General features: G+C 40.8%; 1 protein-coding gene across 1 annotated transcript in view; it reads right to left on the bottom strand.

The window, feature by feature from the left end:
* The window catches only part of MUSK (muscle associated receptor tyrosine kinase), a 214,889-nt gene that overhangs the window by 13,192 nt on the left and 178,058 nt on the right, over nucleotides 1-23,639 (bottom strand). The window contains exon 16 of the mRNA XM_089674715.1: nucleotides 8,480-8,628. Coding sequence (XP_089530841.1) covers nucleotides 8,480-8,628 — 149 coding nt within the window. The remainder of the gene's footprint in view (nucleotides 1-8,479; nucleotides 8,629-23,639) is intronic.

Below are 23,639 nucleotides of genomic sequence, written 5' to 3'. Positions count from 1 at the left end.
AAACGAAGATGTGTACATGGACACATAGGAAAACTTTAGGGTGAGTTCAGGGGCTGCTGAAAAAAATGCTGAACAGCTCCTAACCGGTAGTGTACAAGAGCCCTAAAACTGATGAGTGCAAAATCTGGTGCAGCTCTGCATAGAAACCAATCAGCTTTCAGATTTTTTAGCCAAGGCTTAATTGAACAAGCTAAAGGCAGTCTCTGGAATATAGTGGGAGAAAGTTCAGCAATTGTTGCAGGACCAATTTGTACCTCTCGTATTATAATTGGAAAGGGCATCATTTGGTCATACTCTTTAATTAAAGCCTGAGCACACAGACCAGCATACTATGATTCTTTGGGTCCCCAACAAAGTTTATTATGTTATTATGGTGTACTATGGCAAATGTCATAGTATAGTAGCAATAGCTGCTACAGTCCCAGAACACCAAGCCTTTTCTGGCACTTTTTGTTTACAAGTAAAAATCAGTATTAACTACTTAGAACTCCAAAATATTTTATATATATATATATATTTTTTTTTTTTTTTTTTTGAAGCAGAGACCCTAGAGAATAAAATGGTATTTGTTTTATGTTACATGGTATTTGCACAGAGGTTTTTCAAACACAATTGTTTTGGGGAGAAAAATATACTTTAATGACTAAAAAAAAAAAAAAAAAATCAAAACACAATAACTAATCCAATTATTTTATAAAATATGAAAGATGATGTTACACCTAGAACATACATACCTAATATGTCACGCATTAAAATGCACAATCTTGTGGAATGGCGATACTTAAAAATCTCTATAGGCAACACTCAAATATGTTTTATAGATTACCTGTTTAGAGTTACAGAGGAGGTCTAGCACTAGAATTATTGCCCCCCCCCTAACGTTCACGGTGATAGCTCACATTTGTGGTGCAAACACTGTTTATATATATACGCGGGCAACTTAAGTATGTGTTCGCTTCTGCATGTGAGCATGGAGGGATGGAGGCACTTTAATTTTTTTTTCTTTTATTTATTTATTATTCTTGCACCATCCTTTTAATTTTTTTCATCACTTTTAGGCTTCATGCACACAGGACATAAAAAAAAAACTCTCCTAGAAGCTGACCTCCGGGCAGCAGCGTTTTTGCAGAAAAAACGCCTTACGTTTGTAAAAGCATATGACACTTTTACATGCGTTTAGGCACCTTTACAAGCGTCAAGTGCTTGAGTGTTAATTCATTTCAATGACCAGAATAAATTATCATTCTGGCCAATAAAATGAATAAACACTCAAGTGCTAAACGTGCCTAGCGATTAGACGCGTCAAGTGTTTTTTCTGCCAAAACACTGCTGCTCCTGGATGCTCTGGCCTTGGGTTTTTTCCTGCTGGCAAACGCTACTAATACTAAAAGTCTATGGGATTTACACAGCTCTGCTGATTTCTTTAATCCGATCATGTGCAAGCAACAATGCTGTTTTTTTAATTTTCCTTGCATGTTCCCCTCAGATCTAGAGCAACTGTACTTTCAGTACACTTGCAGTGCACTTCCAAGTGCACAGCTTATTTGCCTTCAGTAAATGAACCCCTATGTGTGCATGGACACTTAGGATAACATAGAGGACCGTTTGGAAGCAGTAAAAAAAAAAAATGTGACGCTCCTAAAAAGTGGCTGCAAAAATGCCTTATGTGCATGAGGCCTTATTCGTATGACAAGGAATGTAAACATGCCTTATGATAGATATAAGGGATGACAGGTCTGTCATGTTTCACATGACTGCCATATTGACTGTCATATGCCTTTAAGTGTTTTCTATATCTTATCTCTGCCCCTCCCTTTCCTTTGGTTTAGTTAATGCTGTATAGATATCCCACCCCCTTTCCCAGGAATGCATTGCAGCAAGCCTCATGGCATAGAGCAGAAACATTATGATCTTTTGACCTATCGAATGTTCATTGTTGTGAGATTCTCTCAGTTTATGAAATAAACTTCACAAGAACTACTAGATGTCTTATCGATTGAGTCACTGACTGTGGTATCCAGCTGAGGTTGACGTTATCGCTATCTCATCACAACTGTAAGTTACAGAGATCACACTATCAATGCTTAGATTGGAGAGACAGAACAGTCAAAAGATCTGTGGAATGCTTCATATGAACCTGGCCAATCAAAGGGTCAGTGAAATGTTTTTATAACAATCCTTGCTAGTCAGAATACACAGTGAGATGTTACATGGATACTGGATATAACAGCTATATCAAGAGCAGCCACCTCTACACAAGTCTGTACATGTCTCCAAGTATTTCCCAGCATAACACTCATCAGTGTCAGGATAAATTATTGATGTGAATGTTTTACAACTGCAAGTTTATACCCTGCATCTGTATACATTAGCACATAGCTTGCCTGTGAACTTATAAGAAAGAAAAAGAAAATCTTCCTGCAGCCATTGCCTAGGAAACCTGCTAACCCACAGGAAAAGTGACACATTTCTCTGTAAACCTTTTATCAACCCCTCTTCTTGCTAACATGATGTTTCAGGAAAGTAATATACAGTCTGGGGAAACTAATACATAACCACAATCAGAGCTTCATCCAGAGCAGGATTTAGATAAAAGAGAAAAACGCTTAAGAATTCCAACCTAGAGAGTGCAAGAAAATTCTAATACTGATAAAGAAGAATTGCTGACTAATATTAATGACTTATGGTCTAATACTGTTAAATGCATGTCTGCTCTCTCCCAACAATCTCATGAGCCAATACAACTAGAGGGCGCTATCCAGCAATTGAATGTTGCTTATGAGAATTATCAAAGACTGTGTGTTAAATATATTTCTATGTTAAAGCGGAACAACACTCAAGGGTCATTGGAAGAATTAAGGAGTTTTGAGGAGCTCAGTCTTGAAAGAAACAATTTAGTGGTGCAAACAAAGACAAAGGCAGAAGTGAGAATAACACAGCTCCATGAATCTAGATCTTATCGCTCTGCATCTACTAGACGCTCCTCAAGATCTTCCAAATCCCTACAATCAAGGTCTTCTACACTCAGTCAACAACTAATAAAGGCCCGTGCTGATGCTGAAACTTCTAAAATGCAGGCAGCTTTCGCCCAAAAGAAAGCAGAAAAAGAAGCTGAAGCCACATGCCAAAAGGCAGAAATTGAAGTTTTGGAAAAACAATGTGAGCATGTCACAGCCATGGCAAGGTTAAGGGTCTTAGAGCAAGCAGCTAGTGGAAACAAAAGAGACAACAGTTCCAGACACTCAGTTGTATCTTATGTCTTAGATTCTTTACACATCTCTCCAGAACATCAACTCCCTGTCACAACAGCCAAAGTACTCAATCAAAGTCTCTTCTTTGCACATACTGTACCTCAAGACAATTTGCCCTTATATCCTCCAATAGATCAGACTGCAACATCTCAGCTAGCCACAGACACTGGTATGTATTTAACAGACCGTCCATCTTACTTTGGCACCAACAGAGTACCTCCTAGCAAACGCACTACTCTACAAACCAACATGCTAAATAATTTTAAGCCAGCTCCGGCATTGAATGCCTTGGCAGCAACATATGTTCCCAAATCACTCCACGTAAGTCCACCAACCGTCACAACCAACTCTGTTCCACCTGCATTCATGCACCTAAAATCTGAAAACACGGACCTGTCACAGTTTGCTAAATACATGCTCCGCACAGAGCTTGTTAAGACAGGCCTCACCAAGTTTGATGACAAGCCTGAAAATTACAGAGGCTGGAAATCCACTTTTAAGGCCACAATGAGTAACCTAGACATCAATGCCACAGAGGAATTAGATCTACTCATCAGATGGCTAGGTCCCCAGTCTACTGAACGCATCAAGAGACTCAAAGCAGTTCATATTGACAACCCTGCTGCAGGCCTTAATTCTGCTTGGGGCAGACTTGAACATACCTTTGGCAGCCCAGAGGCCATTGAAGATGCTTTATTCAAAAGGTTGCAAAGCTTCCTAAGGATTTCTGCTAGCGACAATCTAAAGTTTCAAGAACTCAGGAATGTTCTATTAGAGCTTCAAGTTGCTAAGGATGACATCAACTTACCTGGTCTCAGTTATCTTGACACCTCTCATGGCATCAAATCTATTGTTCTCAAGCTACCATATGGAATTCAAGAAAGATGGGCAGCGCTTGGATCAAAGTATAAGGAAGAACATAGAGTTGCCTTTCCTCCTTTTTCCTACTTCTGCGAGTTCATCAAAAGAATTGCAGACACTAAGAATGACCCAAATTTCTCATAAGGGGACTGTAACATTCTCAGTACACTCTCTCCAAGACCTACGAACACACGTATTTCGCAGACCGTAGAGGTCCAGCATTAGTGAACAGGATTAATGTTCTACCTGCACCTGCTACAGTTCTTGAAAAGACTGATCAAAATAAGAGAATTGAGGACCCAAATCGCCAGTGTCCAATACATAACAAACCACATCCACTTAAGAAATGTATCGGCTTCAGAAAGAAAACCCTCCAAGAACGTAAGGAACTTTTCAAGAAATTTGGGGTTTGCTACAAATGCTGTACTTTCACAGAACACTTTGCAAAGGACTGTAAAGCAATCATCAAATGTATAGAGTGTGACAGTGATGACCATGTGCAAGCTCTTCATCAATATTCGCACAACTCTACTACGCTCACAACCAATCTTCCTGAGGCAAAGCAAGGCGGGGAGCGCCTAGATCAAGCAGCACCTACCACCCCAGTGTTCTCTACACGTACAGAGGTCTGTGGAGAAGGATTCTGCGACAAATCCTGTGCAAAGATATGCTTGGTCTGTGTATACCCCAAAGGTCAACCTGAAAAGGCCATAAGACTGTATACTATTCTGGATGATCAGAGTAACAGATCTCTTGTAAGAACACAGTTTTTTGAACTGTTGAACATACAGTAACTGGAGATGCTCTGCCTTATACTCTAAGCACTTGTTCCGCCACTACAGAAGTCTTAGGTAGTAGAGCCAATGATCTTGTAGTTGCTCCTCTGAGCGACAATGTGGAAATATCTTTGCCCACTATCACTGAGTGCAACCAGATTCCAAGCATCAAAGAGGAGATCCCTACTCCTGAAGCTGCTTTTCACCATTCTCACTTAAAGCACACAGCCAACCAAATACCAGCCCTCGATGAAAGTGCCGATATCCTGCTGTTACTTGGTCGAGACATCCTAAGGGTGCACAAAATTCGTCATCAAATCAACGGTCCACACAATGCACCATATGCTCAGCGTCTGGATCTAGGATGAGTCATCATAGGCAATGTCTGTCTAGACAAGGACAGGAGGTCCTACTCAGTCTCTTCCTTTAAAACACATTTCCTGTCAAATGGACCAACAACTTGTTCTGCACAATCATCACATAAATATATTGTGAACGAAAGCCTGTTTGAAAAAGGTGCACAACAGCACATCATACAAGACAATAAGAAAGCTCTTAATCTCTGGGATGACAACATAGGCAACACAGTGTTCGAGGTAAATACTAGAGATGAGCGAATTATTCAAAAATTCGATTCGGCTGATTCGCCGAATTTGCGGGAGAAATTCGATTCGATGCAAATTTATTCGCCGCGAATTTAACTTATTAAAAGGGTTTCTAGGCTTCAGAGAGCCTTTATATTAGTGCAGAACACTGTACCTTTAATTTAAATGCCCTTGGAGTCTGCTGGGGAAGAGAAGTAATACTGTCAGTCAGTATGACATGCAGATGAGTGCCGTCGATCTTAGAATCACCGCACACTTCACTCATTTGGGCAGTCACGGGGCACGACGAAGAAGAAGAAGAAGAAGAAGAAGAAGAAGAATGAAAAGAAGAATGAAAAGAAGAAGAAGAAGAATGAAAAGAAGAATGAAAAGAAGAAGAAGAAGAATGAAAAGAAAAAGAAGAAGAATGAAAAGAAGAAGAAGAATGAAAAGAAGAATGAAAAGAAGAAGAAGAAGAATGAAAAGAAGAAGAAGAAGAATGAAAAGAAGAATGAAAAGAAGAAGAAGAAGAATGAAAAGAAGAAGAAGAAGAATGAAAAGAAGAAGAAGAAGAAGAATGAAAAGAAGAATGAAAAGAAGAAGAAGAAGAATGAAAAGAAGAATGAGAAGAAGAATGAAAAGAAGAATGAGAAGAATGAAAAGAAGAATGAAAAGAAGAAGAAGAATGAAAAGAAGAAGAAGAAGAATGAAAAGAAGAATGAAAAGAAGAAGAAGAAGAATGAAAAGAAGAAGAATGAAAAGAAGAATGAAAAGAAGAAGAAGAATGAAAAGAAGAAGAAGAAGAATGAAAAGAAGAATGAAAAGAAGAAGAAGAAGAATGAAAAGAAGAAGAAGAATGAAAAGAAGAATGAAAAGAAGAAGAAGAAGAATGAAAAGAAGAAGAAGAAGAAGAATGAAAAGAAGAAGAAGAAGAATGAAAAAAAGAAGAAGAAGAATGAAAAGAAGAAGAAGAAGAATGAAAAGAAGAAGAAGCAGAAGAAGAATGAAAAGAAGAATGAAAAGAAGAAGAAGAAGAATGAAAAGAAGAAGAAGAAGAATGAAAAGAAGAATGAAAAGAAGAAGAAGAAGAATGAAAAGAAGAAGAAGAAGAATGAAAAGAAGAATGAAAAGAAGAATGAAAAGAAGAAGAAGAATGAAAAGAAGAAGAAGAAGAATGAAAAGAAGAATGAGAAGAAGAATGAAAAGAAGAATGAAAAGAAGAATGAGAAGAATGAAAAGAAGAATGAAAAGAAGAAGAAGAAGAATGAAAAGAAGAATGAGAAGAAGAATGAAAAGAAGAATGAAAAAAAGAATGAGAAGAATGAAAAGAAGAATGAAAAGAAGAAGAAGAAGAATGAAAAGAAGAAGAAGAAGAATGAAAAGAAGAATGAAAAGAAGAAGAAGAAGAATGAAAATAAGAATGAAAAGAAGAAGAATGAAAAGAAGAAGAAGAAGAATGAAAAGAAGAAGAAGAAGAATGAAAAGAAGAATGAAAAGAAGAAGAAGAAGAATGAAAAGAAGAAGAAGAAGAATGAAAAAAAGAATGAAAAGAAGAAGAATGAAAAGAAGAAGAAGAATGAAAAGAAGAAGAAGAAGAATGAAAAGAAGAAGAAGAAGAATGAAAAGAAGAATGAAAAGAAGAAGAAGAAGAATGAAAAGAAGAAGAAGAGGAATGAAAAAAGAATGAAAAGAAGAAGAAGAAGAATGAAAAGAAGAAGAAGAAGAATGAAAAGAAGAATGAAAAGAAGAAGAAGAAGAATGAAAAGAAGAAGAAGAAGAATGAAAAGAAGAATGAAAAGAAGAAGAAGAAGAAGAATGAAAAGAAGAAGAAGAATGAAAAGAAGAAGAATTAAAGTACAGCAAAAAGTGTATCTGCAGAGAGCTCCGCTATTTCTGACAGTTCTCTGACAGTTCCTTCACATTTACAGCGGTTGAAACATTGTATCTATTTATTTCCGAATAAAAACATCTGTATCCTAAATGGAAACAAATAGATACAATGTTTCAACCGCTGTAAATGAACTGTCAGAACTGTCAGAAATAGCGGAGCTCTCTGCAGTGACACTTTTGCCGGCTGATCGGGAAAAATTCGATTCGTGCACCCGAAGTTTGCTAAAATTCGGATTCGATGCGAATCGAATTTTTCCTGATATTCGAAACGAATTCCACTTCGCCAGGTTCGATTCGCTCATCTCTAGTAAATACTAAAGACAATGAGTTAGCAGCTACCATAGAAGACAAAGAATTCTTGAAAACCATGAGTAAAGAGTTCTACCAAGATGAGTCCAACAGTTGGTAGCACCTCTACCATTTCGTGCCCAAAGAAAGAGACTACTAAACAACAGGTTACACGCAGAATCACGGTTTGTTTCTTGTCAGTGCCATCAGACAGTGCCACCCATCAGTGCCCTTCAGTACTGCCCATTAGTGCTGCCTATCAGTGCCCATCATTGTTGCATATCAGTGCAGCATCATCAGTGCCACCTCATCAGTGCCAGCTCATCAGTGCCGCCTATCAGTGCTGCCTATTAGTGCCCATCGGTGTTGCCTATCCGTGCCACCTCATCAGTTCCGCCTATCAGTGCCCATCAGTGCTGCCTATCATTGTCTATCAGTGCAGCCTCATCAACGCATATCAGTGAAGGAGAAAAATTACCTGTTTGAAAAATTTGCAAAAAAGCTCTATTTGTGTGAAAAAAATTATAAACATTTCATATTGGTACAGTGTTGCATGAGCGTGCAATTGTCATTCAAAGTGCAACAGTGCTGAAAGCTGAAAATTGGCCAGGCATGAAGTGGGTATAAGTGCCCAGTAGGCAAGTGGTTAAAGAAAGGTTATGTAATTCATAGTGTAACTAGTGTGTTTGTAGATTCCCAGTATTTTTTTTTTATAAAACATACGTTTAGTAATAAGAAATCCTTGGAGCATTTCAATTTGGTATCATGCTATGTAAAAAAAGCAAAGCAGCTCAGAACTGTCTGGTTTCTTTATGGAAGAACACCTTACCTAGAAGTTTTACAATGTGTGGGTTATCAAATTCTGCCATGAGTGCTGCCTCCCTCTGGAAGTCTGCCTGCATGTCAGCTGACGCCTCTTCTTTCAGCATCTTTACTGCCACCATGGTGAAGGGTTCATATGGAAGCAGTCCTGGAGCCCTGAAGGACATTAAATAATATGTTACAGTTTTTTTGTTTTTGTTTTGCTTTTTTTAGGTATCACATAAATTAGCAGGAACAAATAGCTGAATGCATTTTAACAAACATCTCTTAGGCTGAGCAAAGTATCTTTTCCTTTTCACAATGAATCTCCTGTTTATTTTTGTGTACTGTTACTATAGCCCCAGTATATTCTCAGTGTTTATACTCTGTTCATCTCTATATCCCATTTTTGAGGTTGCAGTATAGAATTAAGATCATAATGATTCCTATGTAAAAATAATAAAACTGATAATCATACAATATAGCGCAGTAGAGATGGCAAACTAGAATGAATACAGATAATTTTACTATTATGTGTTTTTTTTTAGAAAAGTATCCAGCTCTTTTTATCAAGCAGTTTAATTATTTTGCTAGAAACAGATTCTGAAGAAAATGACCACACATTTTTACAGCTTTTACAGAAAAGAACCTTTTCATTTGCAAAGACTAAATTTATTTTCTTCCAGTCGCAAGACGTTCCCTAGTGACCTTTGTGTTTATCTAATGTCTACAGCTGTCCTCTAAATTTTCTGTAAGAACTATTTATATATATTTATAGAAATCATTTCACAAAGGTGAGTATATTCCCATCAATCCCATCCAATCAATTTTAAGCCAATGTAGGAGCTGTGAAACTGTGCGATGCTCCTGTGTTCATGAAGGTGTTCGTGAGAAGAAGGCTACCCCGGAAAGGGATGACACTTTCATCTCAAGCTGAAAAGGTGAATGAAAGATTATCAGCATTTACATATGAAGCATGGATACCTCATATGAAGAAAAGAAAACTGCATAAAACCAGGAATTTATCCTCATTGCTGGTTAGGCTACTGTTTTAGTGGCCAAGTTGTTTCGGTAAGTTAGCATTTTAGCTGATCATGTGGTGGAGCACTTTGTCATTTGTTGTGGGTCCTTTCTTTCGTGGAAAAGAACCAGTCACTTATTCTTGATTTGTATACACAGAACCTTGGTGATAAGGGACCTATTCTTATGCACTTGTTAGATGGCCACTTTCATATAATATACACTGGATAACAAATTATTGATCTTTATATATTTATGTGTATTGATGTTTATTTAATAGACGGTGGATTTATTTAAAGGGACAGCACCTTACTGTTTATGCATATTGATTTGTTTTTTTCTTTGTGCCATTATTTTTTTGGATTGCTTTTCTCTTTAGTAGGCTGCCTTTTATATGGAATTTTTATCAGTCTGATTTCCTTTTTTAGTGTTTTGACTCTCAAATCCTATTAAGATCTAATTAGAAGGGCCCTCATATCACATTTCCTGTACTGTTTAGCTGAACCTTATATATAGGAGTAGGCTTTTCTCCTGCTACTATATGTGACAGCTTCATTTTACAGCTGCTAAGGTTGTTAAGGTAGCAGGGGAAGATGGCACCCGCCATGTCCTTAGCAACCAGTGGTGTCACTGGCCCAATTAATTTACTGACTGGGAATCCACAGCTATATAAATAATGAAGCTGAATAGTTTAAAAAGTGATGTAGGGTCCCCCCCAATTCATACCAGAACCTTTAGGTTAGGTATGCATTTCAAGAGGGACCCCCACACTACAAAAACAAAAAAGCTTGGAGTCTCTCCAAATTCTAAACAAAACAAGAGGTATCCACTAACATCCACACTAGACCCTTAGGTATCCACTAACACCCACACTAGGGGGGGGACATGTCCATATTTGCTCAAACATGTCACCCAGAAGACCCAACTTTTTGGTTTATATGAGCTGCCATCTGCTGGAACTATAATTAGTAGGTAGACAGTGAACAGGATCAAATTGTGTCAGCGGTCTTCAGGTTTTCTCTTATGACAGGTTGGCATGTGGCATTCATCATGATTGGCATGGATCTGCATCACTGGATAAGGTGAATTACATTAGGGGCCTTTTTTTTAGTATTAAAGTACTCATCAAAAACAGTGTGTGTGTTTATATTTACTGTTGGTGTTATGGTTAGAGATGAGCGAATCGAACCAGGCGAACCGGAATTCGAGTCGAATTTCAGGAAATATTCGATTCGTGGCGAAACCGAAATTTTGCCTACTTCGGGTGCGCGAATCGAACATTTCCCGATCAGCCGGCAAAAGTGTCCCTGCAGTGAGCTCCGCTATTTCTGACAGTTCTCTGACAGAAGGAACACATGTTTAGCGGTGGAAACATTGTATCTATTAGTTTACATTTAGGATACAGATGTTTTAACCACTGTACATGTGAAGAAGCTGTGTCAGAAGAAGAGGATGAGGATGAGGATGAAGAAGAAGAAGTAGGATGAAAAGAAGAATAATTCCAAGCCGGCAAAAAGTGTATGTGCAGAGTTCCTCTATTTCTGACAGTTCTCTCACAGCTTCTTCACATGTACAGCGGTTGAAACATCTGTATCCTAAATGGAAACTAATAGATACAAAAAGTGTATGTGCAGAGTTCCTCTATTCTGCAGATACACTTAGAGGAGCTCTGCAGATACACTTAGAGGAGCTCTGCACATACACTTTTTGCCTGTTTGGAATTAATCTTATTTTCATCCTACTTCTTCTTCTTCTTCTTCTTCTTTATCCTCATCCTCAGAAGAAGAAGAAGAGGATGAAGAAGAAGAAGAAGAAGAAGAAGAAGAAGAAGAAGAAGAAGTAGGATGAAAATAAGAATAATTGCAAGCCGGCAAAAAGTGTATGTGCAGAGTTCCTCTATTCTGCAGATACACTTAGAGGAGCTCTATGTATTTATGGAAACAAATACATACAATGTTTTCAACCGCTGCATGGAAGGACAGTCCCAGAACTGTCATTAATAGTCTATTTCTGACAGTTCCATGACATTCCCTCCATACAGCGGTTGAAACAGCTGTATGGAGTGAATGTCCCAGAACTGTCAGAAATAGACAGAAACTGTCACAGAACTGTCCTTCTTCTCATCCTTCTCCTTCTTCTCATCCTTCTTCTCATCCTTCTTCTCATCCTTCTCCTTCTTCTCATCCTTCTCCTTCTTCTCATCCTTCTCCTTCTCCTTCTTCTCATCCTTCTCCTTCTTCTCATCCTTCTTCTCATCCTTCTTCTTCTCATCCTTCTCCTTCTCCTTCTTCTCATCATCCTTCTCCTTCTCCTTCTTCTCATCCTTCTCCTTCTCCTTCTTCTCATCCTTCTCCTTCTCCTTCTTCTCATCCTTCTCCTTCTCCATCTTCTCATCCTTCTCCTTCTCCTTCTTCTCATCCTTCTCCTTCTCCTTCTTCTCATCCTTCTCCTTCTCCATCTTCTCATCCTTCTCCTTTTCCTTCTTCTCATCCTTCTCCTTCTGCTTCTCCTTCTCCTTCTTCTCATCCTTCTCCTTCTTCTCATCCTTCTCCTTCTTCTCATCCTTCTCCTTCTCCTTCTTCTCATCCTTCTCCTTCTTCTCATCCTTCTCCTTCTTCTCATCCTTCTCCTTCTCCTCATCCTTCTCCTTCTTCTCATCCTTCTCCTTCTCCTTCTTCTCGTCCTTCTCCTTCTCCTTCTTCTCATCCTTCTCCTTCTTCTCATCCTTCTCCTTCTCCTTCTTCTCATCCTTCTCCTTCTTCTCATCCTTCTCCTTCTTCTCATCCTTCTCCTTCTTCTCATCCTTCTCCTTCTCCTCATCCTTCTCCTTCTTCTCGTCCTTCTCCTTCTCCTTCTTCTCATCCTTCTCCTTCTCCATCTTCTCATCCTTCTCCTTCTTCTCATCCTTCTCCTTCTTCTCATCCTTCTCCTTCTCCTTCTTCTCATCCTTCTCCTTCTTCTCATCCTTCTCCTTCTCCTCATCCTTCTCCTTCTCCTTCTTCTCATCCTTCTCCTTCTCCTTCTTCTCATCCTTCTCCTTCTTCTCATCCTTCTCCTTCTCCTCATCCTTCTCCTTCTCCTTCTTCTCATCCTTCTCCTTCTTCTCATCCTTCTCCTTCTTCTCATCCTTCTCCTTCTTCTCATCCTTCTCCTTCTCCTTCTTCTCATCCTTCTCCTTCTTCTCATCCTTCTTCTTCTTCTCATCCTTCTCCTTCTTCTCATCCTTCTCCTTCTTCTCATCCTTCTTCTCATTCTTCTCCTTCTTCTCATCCTTCTCCTTCTCCTTCTTCTCATCCTTCTCCTTCTTCTCATCCTTCTCCTTCTTCTCATCCTTCTCCTTCTCCATCTTCTCATCCTTCTCCTTTTCCTTCTTCTCATCCTTCTCCTTCTGCTTCTCCTTCTCCTTCTTCTCATCCTTCTCCTTCTCATCCTTCTCCTTCTTCTCATCCTTCTCCTTCTTCTCATCCTTCTTCTCATCCTTCTCCTTCTTCTCATCCTTCTCCTTCTTCTCATCCTTCTCCTTCTCCTTCTTCTCATCCTTCTCCTTCTTCTCATCCTTCTCCTTCTTCTCATCCTTCTTCTTCTCCTTCTTCTCATCCTTCTCCTTCTCCTTCTTCTCATCCTTCTCCTTCTTCTCATCCTTCTTCTCCTCATCCTTCTCCTTCTCCTTCTTCTCATCCTTCTCCTTCTCCTTCTTCTCATCCTTCTCCTTCTCCTTCTTCTCATCCTTCTCCTTCTCATCCTTCTCTTTCTTCTCATCCTTCTCCTTCTTCTCATCCTTCTCCTTCTCCTTCTTCTCATCCTTCTTCTCCTCATCCTTCTCCTTCTTCTCATCCTTCTCCTTCTTCTCATCCTTCTCCTTCTCATCCTTCTCCTTCTCCTACTTCTCATCCTTCTCCTTCTCCTTCTTCTCATCCTTCTCCTTCTTCTCATCCTTCTCCTTCTCCTTCTCCTTCTCTTTCCTCATCTCCAAGGGCATTTAAATTAAAGGTACAGTGTTCTGCACTAATTTAAAGGCTCTCTGAAGCCTAGAAACCCTGTTTATAAGTCATCTTCGTAGCGAAGAAATTCGCATCGAATCGAATTTCACACTGGAATTCGCCGAATCAGCCGAATCGAATTTTTGAGAAATTCGCTCATCTCTAGTTATGGTATCTGGTAGGTATCTGGTACCACCAACTGGATAGTCAAAGTGCACTATATCCATCTTACCTCTACCACTGGACAATTTTGTCTGACTCTGTGAGACCTTGCATCATATCTCATATTCAGAGCCAATGTTATGTACTGAATTTGCTGCACATGTTCCTTCTTCATTTATTTTTCCACTATATTCATTCTATTTCTCTCCTGGCCTATTCCTGTTCTCATTTTTCATTGTTCCATCCTTTCCATCTGAGTCCATTATTCTATTTCTCAGTGAAAGCTGTGTGCATGTGTGTATTTCAAAGTGGCCAGGATCCCGGAAAGTGGGCTGTCCTTCATATGACAACGTTGTCATTTTAATTTTAAATTTTAGTTCTGTGTTTGGTGGAGGCCATCTGTGTTTTTTCCAATTTGTTCTATTTTGTTAGTAAACATTATATTATATTTTCAGCCGCTGTTTGTTTTCATTAGGACTTCTGTGCCAGTGGGTCTCTTTCCATCTATTCCCCTAGTTTCTTTCCTTTATATTGCATGTTCTCTGGTCCTGAGGACACCACCGCAAGATTTGGTGAGTCGGCCTAATCATTATTAATATTTATAATTAGAGATGAGCGAATTTCTCAAAAATTCGATTCGGCTGATTCGGCGAATTCCAGTGTGAAATTTGATTCGATGCGAATTTCTTCGCTACGAAGATGACTTATAAACAGGGTTTCTAGGCTTCAGAGAGCCTTTAAATTAGTGCAGAACACTGTACCTTTAATTTAAATGCCCTTGGAGATGAGGAAAGAGAAGGAGAAGGAGAAGGATGAGAAGAAGGAGAAGGATGAGAAGAAGGAGAAGGAGAAGGATGAGAAGAAGGAGAAGGAGAAGGATGAGAAGAAGGAGAAGGAGAAGGATGAGAAGGAGAAGGATGAGAAGAAGGAGAAGGAGAAGGATGAGAAGAAGGAGAAGGATGAGGAGAAGAAGGATGAGAAGGAGGAGAAGGAGAAGGATGAGAAGAAGGATGAGAAGAAAGAGAAGGATGAGAAGGAGAAGGATGAGAAGAAGGAGAAGGAGAAGGATGAGAAGAAGGAGAAGGATGAGAAGAAGGAGAAGGAGAAGGATGAGGAGAAGAAGGATGAGAAGAAGGAGAAGGATGAGAAGAAGGAGAAGGAGAAGGATGAGAAGAAGGAGAAGGAGAAGGATGAGAAGAAGGAGAAGGATGAGAGGAAGGAGAAGGATGAGAAGAAGGATGAGAAGAAGGAGAAGGATGAGAAGAAGGAGAAGGAGAAGGATGAGAAGAAGGAGAAGGATGAGAAGAAGGAGAAGGATGAGAAGAAGGATGAGAAGGATGAGAAGAAGGAGAAGGATGAGAAGAAGGAGAAGGATGAGAAGGAGAAGGATGAGAAGAAGGAGAAGGAGAAGGAGAAGCAGAAGGAGAAGGATGAGAAGAAGGAAAAGGAGAAGGAGAAGCAGAAGGAGAAGGATGAGAAGAAGGAAAAGGAGAAGGATGAGAAGATGGAGAAGGAGAAGGATGAGAAGAAGGAGAAGGAGAAGGATGAGAAGAAGGAGAAGGAGAAGGATGAGAAGAAGGAGAAGGATGAGAAGAAGGAGAAGGATGAGAAGAAGGATGAGAAGAAGGAGAAGGATGAGAAGAAGGAGAAGGATGAGAAGAAGGAGAAGGATGAGAAGAAGAAGGAGAAGGATGAGAAGAAGGAGAAGGATGAGAAGAAGGAGAAGGATGAGAAGAAGGAGAAGGAGAAGGATGAGAAGAAGGAGAAGGATGAGAAGAAGGAGAAGGATGAGAAGAAGGAGAAGGATGAGAAGAAGGAGAAGGAGAAGGATGAGGAGAAGGAGAAGGATGAGAAGAAGGAGAAGGATGAGAAGAAGGAGAAGGAGAAGGATGAGAAGAAGGAGAAGGAGAAGGATGAGGAGAAGGAGAAGGATGAGAAGAAGGAGAAGGATGAGAAGAAGGAGAAGGATGAGAAGAAGGAGAAGGATGAGAAGAAGGAGAAGGATGAGAAGATGGAGAAGGAGAAGGATGAGAAGAAGGAGAAGGATGAGAAGAAGGAGAAGGAGAAGGATGAGAAGAAGGAGAAGGATGAGGAGAAGGAGAAGGATGAGAAGAAGGAGAAGGATGAGAAGAAGGAGAAGGATGAGAAGAAGGAGAAGGATGAGAAGAAGGAGAAGGATGAGAAGAAGGAGAAGGAGAAGGAGAAGCAGAAGGAGAAGGATGAGAAGAAGGAAAAGGAGAAGGATGAGAAGATGGAGAAGGAGAAGGATGAGAAGAAGGAGAAGGAGAAGGATGAGAAGAAGGAGAAGGATGAGAAGATGGAGAAGGAGAAGGATGAGAAGAAGGAGAAGGATGAGAAGAAGGAGAAGGAGAAGGATGAGAAGAAGGAGAAGGAGAAGGATGATGAGAAGAAGGAGAAGGAGAAGGATGAGAAGAAGGAGAAGGATGAGAAGAAGGATGAGAAGAAGGAGAAGGATGAGAAGAAGGAGAAGGAGAAGGATGAGAAGGATGAGAAGAAGGAGAAGGATGAGAAGAAGGATGAGAAGAAGGATGAGAAGAAGGATGAGAAGAAGGAGAAGGATGAGAAGAAGGACAGTTCTGTGACAGTTTCTGTCTATTTCTGACAGTTCTGGGACATTCACTCCATACAGCTGTTTCAACCGCTGTATGGAGGGAATGTCATGGAACTGTCAGAAATAGACTATTAATGACAGTTCTGGGACTGTCCTTCCATGCAGCGGTTGAAACATTGTATGTATTTGTTTCCATAAATGGATCCATTTATGGAAACAAATACATACAATGTTTCAACCGCTTCAATCCCAGAACTGTCATTAATAGTCTATTTCTGACAGTTCCATGACATTCCCTCCATACAGCGGTTGAAACAGCTGTATGGAGTGATTGTCCCAGAACTGTCAGAAATAGTCTATTTCTGACAGTTCTGGGACATTCACTCCATACAGCTGTTTCAACCGCTGTATGGAGGGAATGTCATGGAACTGTCAGAGTCCCAGAACTGTCATTAATAGTCTATTTCTGACAGTTCCATGACATTCCCTCCATACAGCGGTTGAAACAGCTGTATGGAGTGAATGTCCCAGAACTGTCAGAAATAGACTATTTATGACAGTTCTGGGACATTCACTCCATACAGCGGTTGAAACATTGTATCTATTTTTTTCCATAAATGACATTCTGCAGATACACTTAGAGGAGCGCTGCAGATACACTTTTTGCCGGCTTGGAATTATTCTTATTTTCATCCTACTTCTTCTTTTTCTTCTTATGAGGATGAGGATGAGGATGAAGAAGAAGAAGTAGGATGAAAATAAGATTAATTCCAAGCCGGCAAAAAGTGTATCTGCAGCGCTCCTCTAAGTGTATTTGCAGAATGTCATTTATGGAAAAAAATAGATACAATGTTTCAACCGCTGTATGGAGTGAATGTCCCAGAACTGCCATAAATAGTCTATTTCTGACAGTTCTGGGACATTCACTCCATACAGCTGTTTCAACCGCTGTATGGAGGGAATGTCATAGAACTGTCAGAAATAGACTATTAATGACAGTTCTGGGACTGTCCTTCCATACAGCGGTTGAAACATTGTATCTATTTGTTTCCATAAATGGATCCATTTATGGAAACAAATAGATACAATGTTTCAACCGCTGTATGGAAGGACAGTCCCAGAACTGTCATTAATAGTCTATTTCTGACAGTTCTATGACATTCCCTCCATACAGCGGTTGAAACAGCTGTATGGAGTGAATGTCCCAGAACTGTCAGAAATAGACTATTTATGACAGTTCTGGGACATTCCCTCCATACAGCGGTTTCCGGCAAAAAGTGTATGTGCAGAGTTCCTCTATTCTGCAGATACACTTAGAGGAGCTCTGCAGATACACTTAGAGGAGCTCTGCACATACACTTTTTGCCGGCTTGGAATTATTCTTATTTTCATCCTACTTCTTCTTCTTCTTCTTCTTCTTCTTCTTCATCCTCATCCTCATCCTCTTCTTCTTCTTCTGAGGATGAGGATGAGGATGAAGAAGAAGAAGAAGAAGTAGGATGAAAATAAGATTAATTCCAAGCCGGCAAAAAGTGTATGTGCAGAGCTCCTCTAAGTGTATCTGCAGAGCTCCTCTAAGTGTATCTGCAGAATAGAGGAACTCTGCACATACACTTTTTGCCGGCTTGCAATTATTCTTATTTTCATCCTACTTCTTCTTCTTCTTCTTCTTCTTCTTCTTCTTCTTCATCCTCTTCTTCTTCTTCTGAGGATGAGGATAAAGAAGAAGAAGAAGAAGAAGAAGTAGGATGAAAATAAGATTAATTCCAAACAGGCAAAAAGTGTATGTGCAGAGCTCCTCTAAGTGTATCTGCAGAGCTCCTCTAAGTGTATCTGCAGAATAGAGGAACTCTGCACATACACTTTTTGCCGGCTTGGAATTATTCTTATTTTCATCCTACTTCTTCTTCTTCTTCTTCATCCTCATCCTCAGAAGAAGAGGATGAGGATGAGGATGAAGAAGAAGAAGAAGAAGTAGGATGAAAAGAAGAATAATGCCAAGCCGGCAAAAAGTGTATGTGCAGAGTTCCTCTATTTCTGACAGTTCTCTCACAGCTTCTTCACATGTACAGCGGTTGAAACATCTGTATCCTAAATGGAAACTAATAGATACAAATTGTATCTATTAGTTTCCATTTAGGATACAGATGTTTCAACCGCTGTACATGTGAAGAAGCTGTGAGAGAACTGTCAGAAATAGAGGAACTCTGCACATACACTTTTTGCCGGCTTGGAATTATTCTTCTTTTCATCCTACTTCTTCTTCTTCTTCTTCATCCTCATCCTCATCCTCTTCTTCTGAGGATGAAGATGAAGAAGAAGAAGAAGTAGGATGAAAAGAAGAATAATTCCAAGCCGGCAAAAAGTGTATGTGCAGAGTTCCTCTATTTCTGACAGTTCTCTCACAGCTTCTTCACATGTACAGTGGTTGAAACATCTGTATCCTAAATGTAAACTAATAGATACAATGTTTCAACCGCTAAACATGTGTTCCTTCTGTCAGAGAACTGTCAGAAATAGCGGAGCTCACTGCAGGGACACTTTTGCCGGCTGATCGGGAAATGTTCGATTCGCGCACCCGAAGTAGGCAAAATTTCGGTTTCGCCGCGAATCGAATATTTCCTGAAATTCGACTCGAATTCCGGTTCGCCTGGTTCGATTCGCTCATCTCTATTTATAATATTTGAGATTTTCCCACATTTTGGGGATTATCCTGGTGAGGCATCCCAATGTTCTTTTAATCATTTTTTTGTGCAAGAACATTTGGGAGGGGGACCCACACAATTTGTTTTGTTTTTGTGAGTTGGGTACCTCTAAGGCTACTTTCACACTGAGGAGTTTTTAAAAGCGATTTTGTGTTAAAAAAAGCACCTGAAAATCTCAACAAAAATGCTTCCCTATGTATGCTTTCACACTGAGGCAGTGTAAAAACTCCTGCTTGCAGAATCTTTGGAGCATGTTTGTTCAGTTAAAAAAATGCCCCAAAAACACCTCTTTCCATTGAAATCAATAGAAAACACCTGTGCCTCAAAAACACCTCTGAGAAGCACTTTTGGTACAGTTTTTAAGTCAGGTGCCCTTTAAAAAATGCTCAGAAAGTGCGACCAAAGTGCGGCCTGCACATTTTTGCTGTTTTTTTTGCGGCATATCAGTGTGAAAGTAGCCTGTTTTTTTATCAAATATGAAGAACCTGGCATGAGCTATGTGGGAATCACAAGCCCTTTTTTGAGGTCTCCAATTAACATCTATAACAGACTCAAATCTAGGACAAGGGTCTGGAATAGATGGATTGAATTCCTGGCTGTTTCTTTACAGGCATAATTAAAGCTGCTGATTTGCCAATTGCTGGCAATTTAAATAGCTATTTTTCTTTGTAAATGTCAGTTTTGCTGCAATAAGTTGTATACATTGTACACATGCACCACTTCACAGGCAGGTTAAGGGCTGTTATATGAAGGAATTTTGTAATTGTAGTATTTCATTTTAAGCATTATTAAAATTGCTGCACCATGTCAAATGTAATTACATTTTTTTTGCTATGGTACATGTTCCCCAGGGCAGTGCTCATCTATCAAAGTCATTTGTTTGACAAATTCTTTTCCATTAGCCTATAAAATGGTCAGAACTGATTTTTAACAGCTGGCTTCCTTTGACTTCAATGGGATTCAGATTTGACACCTCAAATTTTGTAATGTTTGTCAAACCTGCTTCAAACTGAACCCAGCTACATGCAGCTCAGCCCTAATTGTTAATACCATATGTGTGTTTACTGTTCGCGCAAAGCTGCTAAGCAACATGATGGTGCTCAATCATAACAATTTATAACTCAATTATTAACAGGTGCAAGTGTTTGCAAATCCTGATTCTTTGTACTCATATAATGTTCTTTTTAGGCACTGATTTTTAAAACAAATACTTATATAAACTCTTTCTGAAAATAATATGGTGATATACAAATTGAATGTCAATGAGGCAACAACTTTCAACCCCCAGCATAATTCTGTTTCTTAGAAATGGGAACAGACAAGACAAATATGGTTCCGGAATCACACAGCAAGAAATATGCTAAGAGCATGAATTGCGGAAACGTGGAAAGTAAACTTATAGACCACTAGACATGTTTGCTTAGCACACGTGTAATGAACCAGAAGCTTATCATTTGTCCAAGTCCAAAGTCAAAACCAGCAAAGGGAAAGTGACTGTTCTAGATTTTGTTGAAATTTCCTGGAAAGTTTTTCTCAGATCTTTGATCCATCTTATCATTAATAGACAATTCATATAATATCCATACAGCTTATATTTCTTGCAGTCTCAGTTTCCAGTTTCATTCATTCTATATGTGGTTAATTTTCTGAAAAGGCCCATTTGCAATGGTTTTCCACACACTAATATTCTAACTCAAGTTAGAAAGCAACAGCAATTATTTGCTGTAATAGATGTTATTTTCAGCAATGGCAACCAATCAGACTGGAAAGTCAGTCATATGGATGAAAATTACTATTGTTAAGGCTACCAACTTGCAACAAAAATTGAGCAGAGTATGTCCTTATAGAATAATTAAATGTAAGTAGAGACAGACAGTTATTAATAGGGAGGAGCTTAGATTTGGGTCGAGTATGGGTTTGAGGGGAATCCAACTCATTTGCAGTTCAGGAAAATGGCAAACTAATGCGACCATTCACTGCTATAGCAACCAAGTACAAGAATCATCAATAATGGGGGCTTTGTTGCGTGGCAATTCCCTCACTATAAAAAGGGTGGGTTCCCAGCAGCCATACTGACCGTGTGCTGAGTTGGGTTGGGGAAAGCATAGGGAGTGCTGCTGATAAAGTGCATGCAAAAAGATTTGTGTAGGGCTTGCAAGCCCTTACTGAATGTCCTTTAAATATAAAAATGTATTTATGGAAATTTGATGGCAAGGAGAAGAAAGATGTAAATATGTCTGGCAGCGTCATTACAGCCTCTCCACATGCTTGTCCCTGTCCACAGGCACAGCAGTTGTAGCAGGCTGTTTTTTCACAGGACATACTGTATTTCTACATTTTTGCTGGCTGCAATTTTTTTTTCTCACAGTCTGTTTCTGTCCACATGCACTTGACTGAGAAACAGCTGCATGTGTTTTTCACAGGGCATATTTCTTAACTGCAACTGACTACAATTTTTTAAAGAACGTTTTCATTTGTTAAAACGGTGTAATATTCCTTGGCAATGTGCACAGAAGCTTATTTTACCTTTGGTAAGGCATGTGATTGGATGATCTGCAGGCAAGAGATCATTGAGCAGACAGCAGCAGAGGTTTGTCACCCCACAACATAAAGGGGAAAAATTACTAAAACAGGAGCACTCAGATTCTGGTGCAGGTGTGTATGGTACCCAATCAGCTTCTAACTTTAGCTTGTTCAATCAGGGTCGTAGATAGGGAGGAGAATCGGGGGGGGGGTATGAAACCCCCCACCCAGAGGAGAGTTGTCAACTATCCCTGCAGGCTGCAGTCCTCGAAATTTCCAGTCATGGGCAAAGGTGGAGGTGTCAAGCAGCACCGGAACAAGGGGTGTGTGGGAGGGGTGGCGGTGGGGGTGGTGAAAAGCAGCAATCTCCTGTATGGCTTTCAATGAAGCAGCTGAAAGCCGCAGGAGGGAGTGGAGGAGATGCGGCTTCCAGCTGCTTTATTGAAAGCCATAAAGGAGATCACTGCTTGTCGGCACCCCTCCTACACACCCCTAGTCCCGGCATTGCTTGTCGCCCCTACCACTGCACAGAACGGTTCAGTTTTTTTTCTGCCCCCCCCCTCCCACTGCCACTGTGTTCTTCTCAGTGCCAAGCCCCTCCCTCCATCATCTGCACCAATAGGAGAAGAGGGGAGAGAGGCTGGATCTGCTTTGCCTCCCCCTGTGCCCGCCCACACTCCAGTCTGTGCAGCTTCAGAGGATGTGTGGGCGGGAAACTGAACACAGCAGCTGACAGCTCTAATGCTTCTGAAGGAGTCATGGTGAGTCTGACCTCCCTTCCTTACACCCCCCCTTCCTTACACCCCCTCCCTCCCTTCCTTCCATCCTTCCACCCCCTTCCTTTTTTCATCCTTCCACCACTTCCCTCCCTTCCTTTCCCCCTCCCTTCCTTCCATCCTTCCACCCCCCCCCTTTCATCCCCCCTCCCTTTCTTCCATCCATCCTTCCACCCCCCCTCCCTTCCTTCCACCACCCCCCTCCATTCCTTCCATCCTTCCACCCCCTCCCTCCCTTCCTTCCTTCCTTCCTTCCTTCCACCCATCCACCTCTCCCTTCATTCGACCCCTTCCTTCCACCCACCCCTCCCTTCCTTCCATCCACCCACCCCTTCCTTCCATCCATCCCTTCCTTCCTGCCTTCCACCCACCCACCCCTCCTTTTCTTCCTTCAATCCACTCCTTCCTTCCACCCTTCCTTCCTTCCTTCCTCCCACCCTTTCCTTCCTTCTACCCACCCCTTCCTTCTACCCATGTAACCTTTCCTCCCTCCTTCCTTCTTTCCTTCTTTCCTTCCTACCTTCCACCCTCCCCTTCCTTCCTTCCTTCCACCCTTCCTTCCTTCCACCCACCCCTTCCTTCCTTCCACGCACCCCTTCCTTCTTTCCTTCCTTCCACCCACCCCTTCCTTCCTTCCACCCACCCCTTCCTCTCTTCCTTCCTTCCTTCCACCCACCCCTTCCTACATTCCACCCACCCTTCCTTCCATTCACCCCTCCCTTCACCTATCCCTGCCTTCCTTCCACCCACCCCTTTCTTCCTTCCTACCATCCACCCTTTCCTTCATTCCTTCCACCCACCCCTTCCTTCCACCCCTCTATTCATTCTTTCAAGGGGGAGAAGTTGGGGGGGCAATAACAATGCATCTCAGCTGCGAGCTGAACTCCCCCCCAGAAAAAAAATATCTACAGCCCTGTGTTCAACTAAGCTTTGGCAATAAAACCTAGAAACTGATTGATTTCTATGCAGAGCTGCACCAGATTTTGCACTCTTCAGTTTTAGTAAATAACTCCTAAAGTGCCTAAACAATGACCAGTATCACGAACAGTTAAAGTGACACTAAAGCTTTATTTTTTTTTCAAAACTACAAACATCATACTTAGTTGCCCTGTGCAGTAGATTTGCACAGAGCAGCCCCACTCCTCTTCGGCTCCCCAGCTGACACTACTGGTTCCTCCCCCTCAAGCAGTGCCCCAGATAAATTGTCTTGCCCTGGGGCATCGCTGCCTACTAGCTCCTGAGCCACTGCTCTATGCGTCTATAAGACACATAGAGCCACGGCTCACCCCCCCCCCACTCTCTCATTGGCTCACTGACTATGATTGACAGTAGCGGGAGCAAATGGACTACCAATTCTATCTCAGCCAATGAGACTCAAGAGTCCCCATACTGCCATTGTGACTATCGCTGGATTGGAGGGGGCTCAAGTAAGGATTGGGGGGCTGGGGGG

The sequence above is a fragment of the Staurois parvus genome, unplaced genomic scaffold, assembly GCF_062004578.1.
Source record: "Staurois parvus isolate SC_StPar_1 unplaced genomic scaffold, SC_StPar_1.0 ptg000012l, whole genome shotgun sequence".
Lineage (NCBI taxonomy): Eukaryota > Metazoa > Chordata > Amphibia > Anura > Ranidae > Staurois > Staurois parvus.
This window is presented reverse-complemented; position numbering and strand designations above follow the sequence as displayed.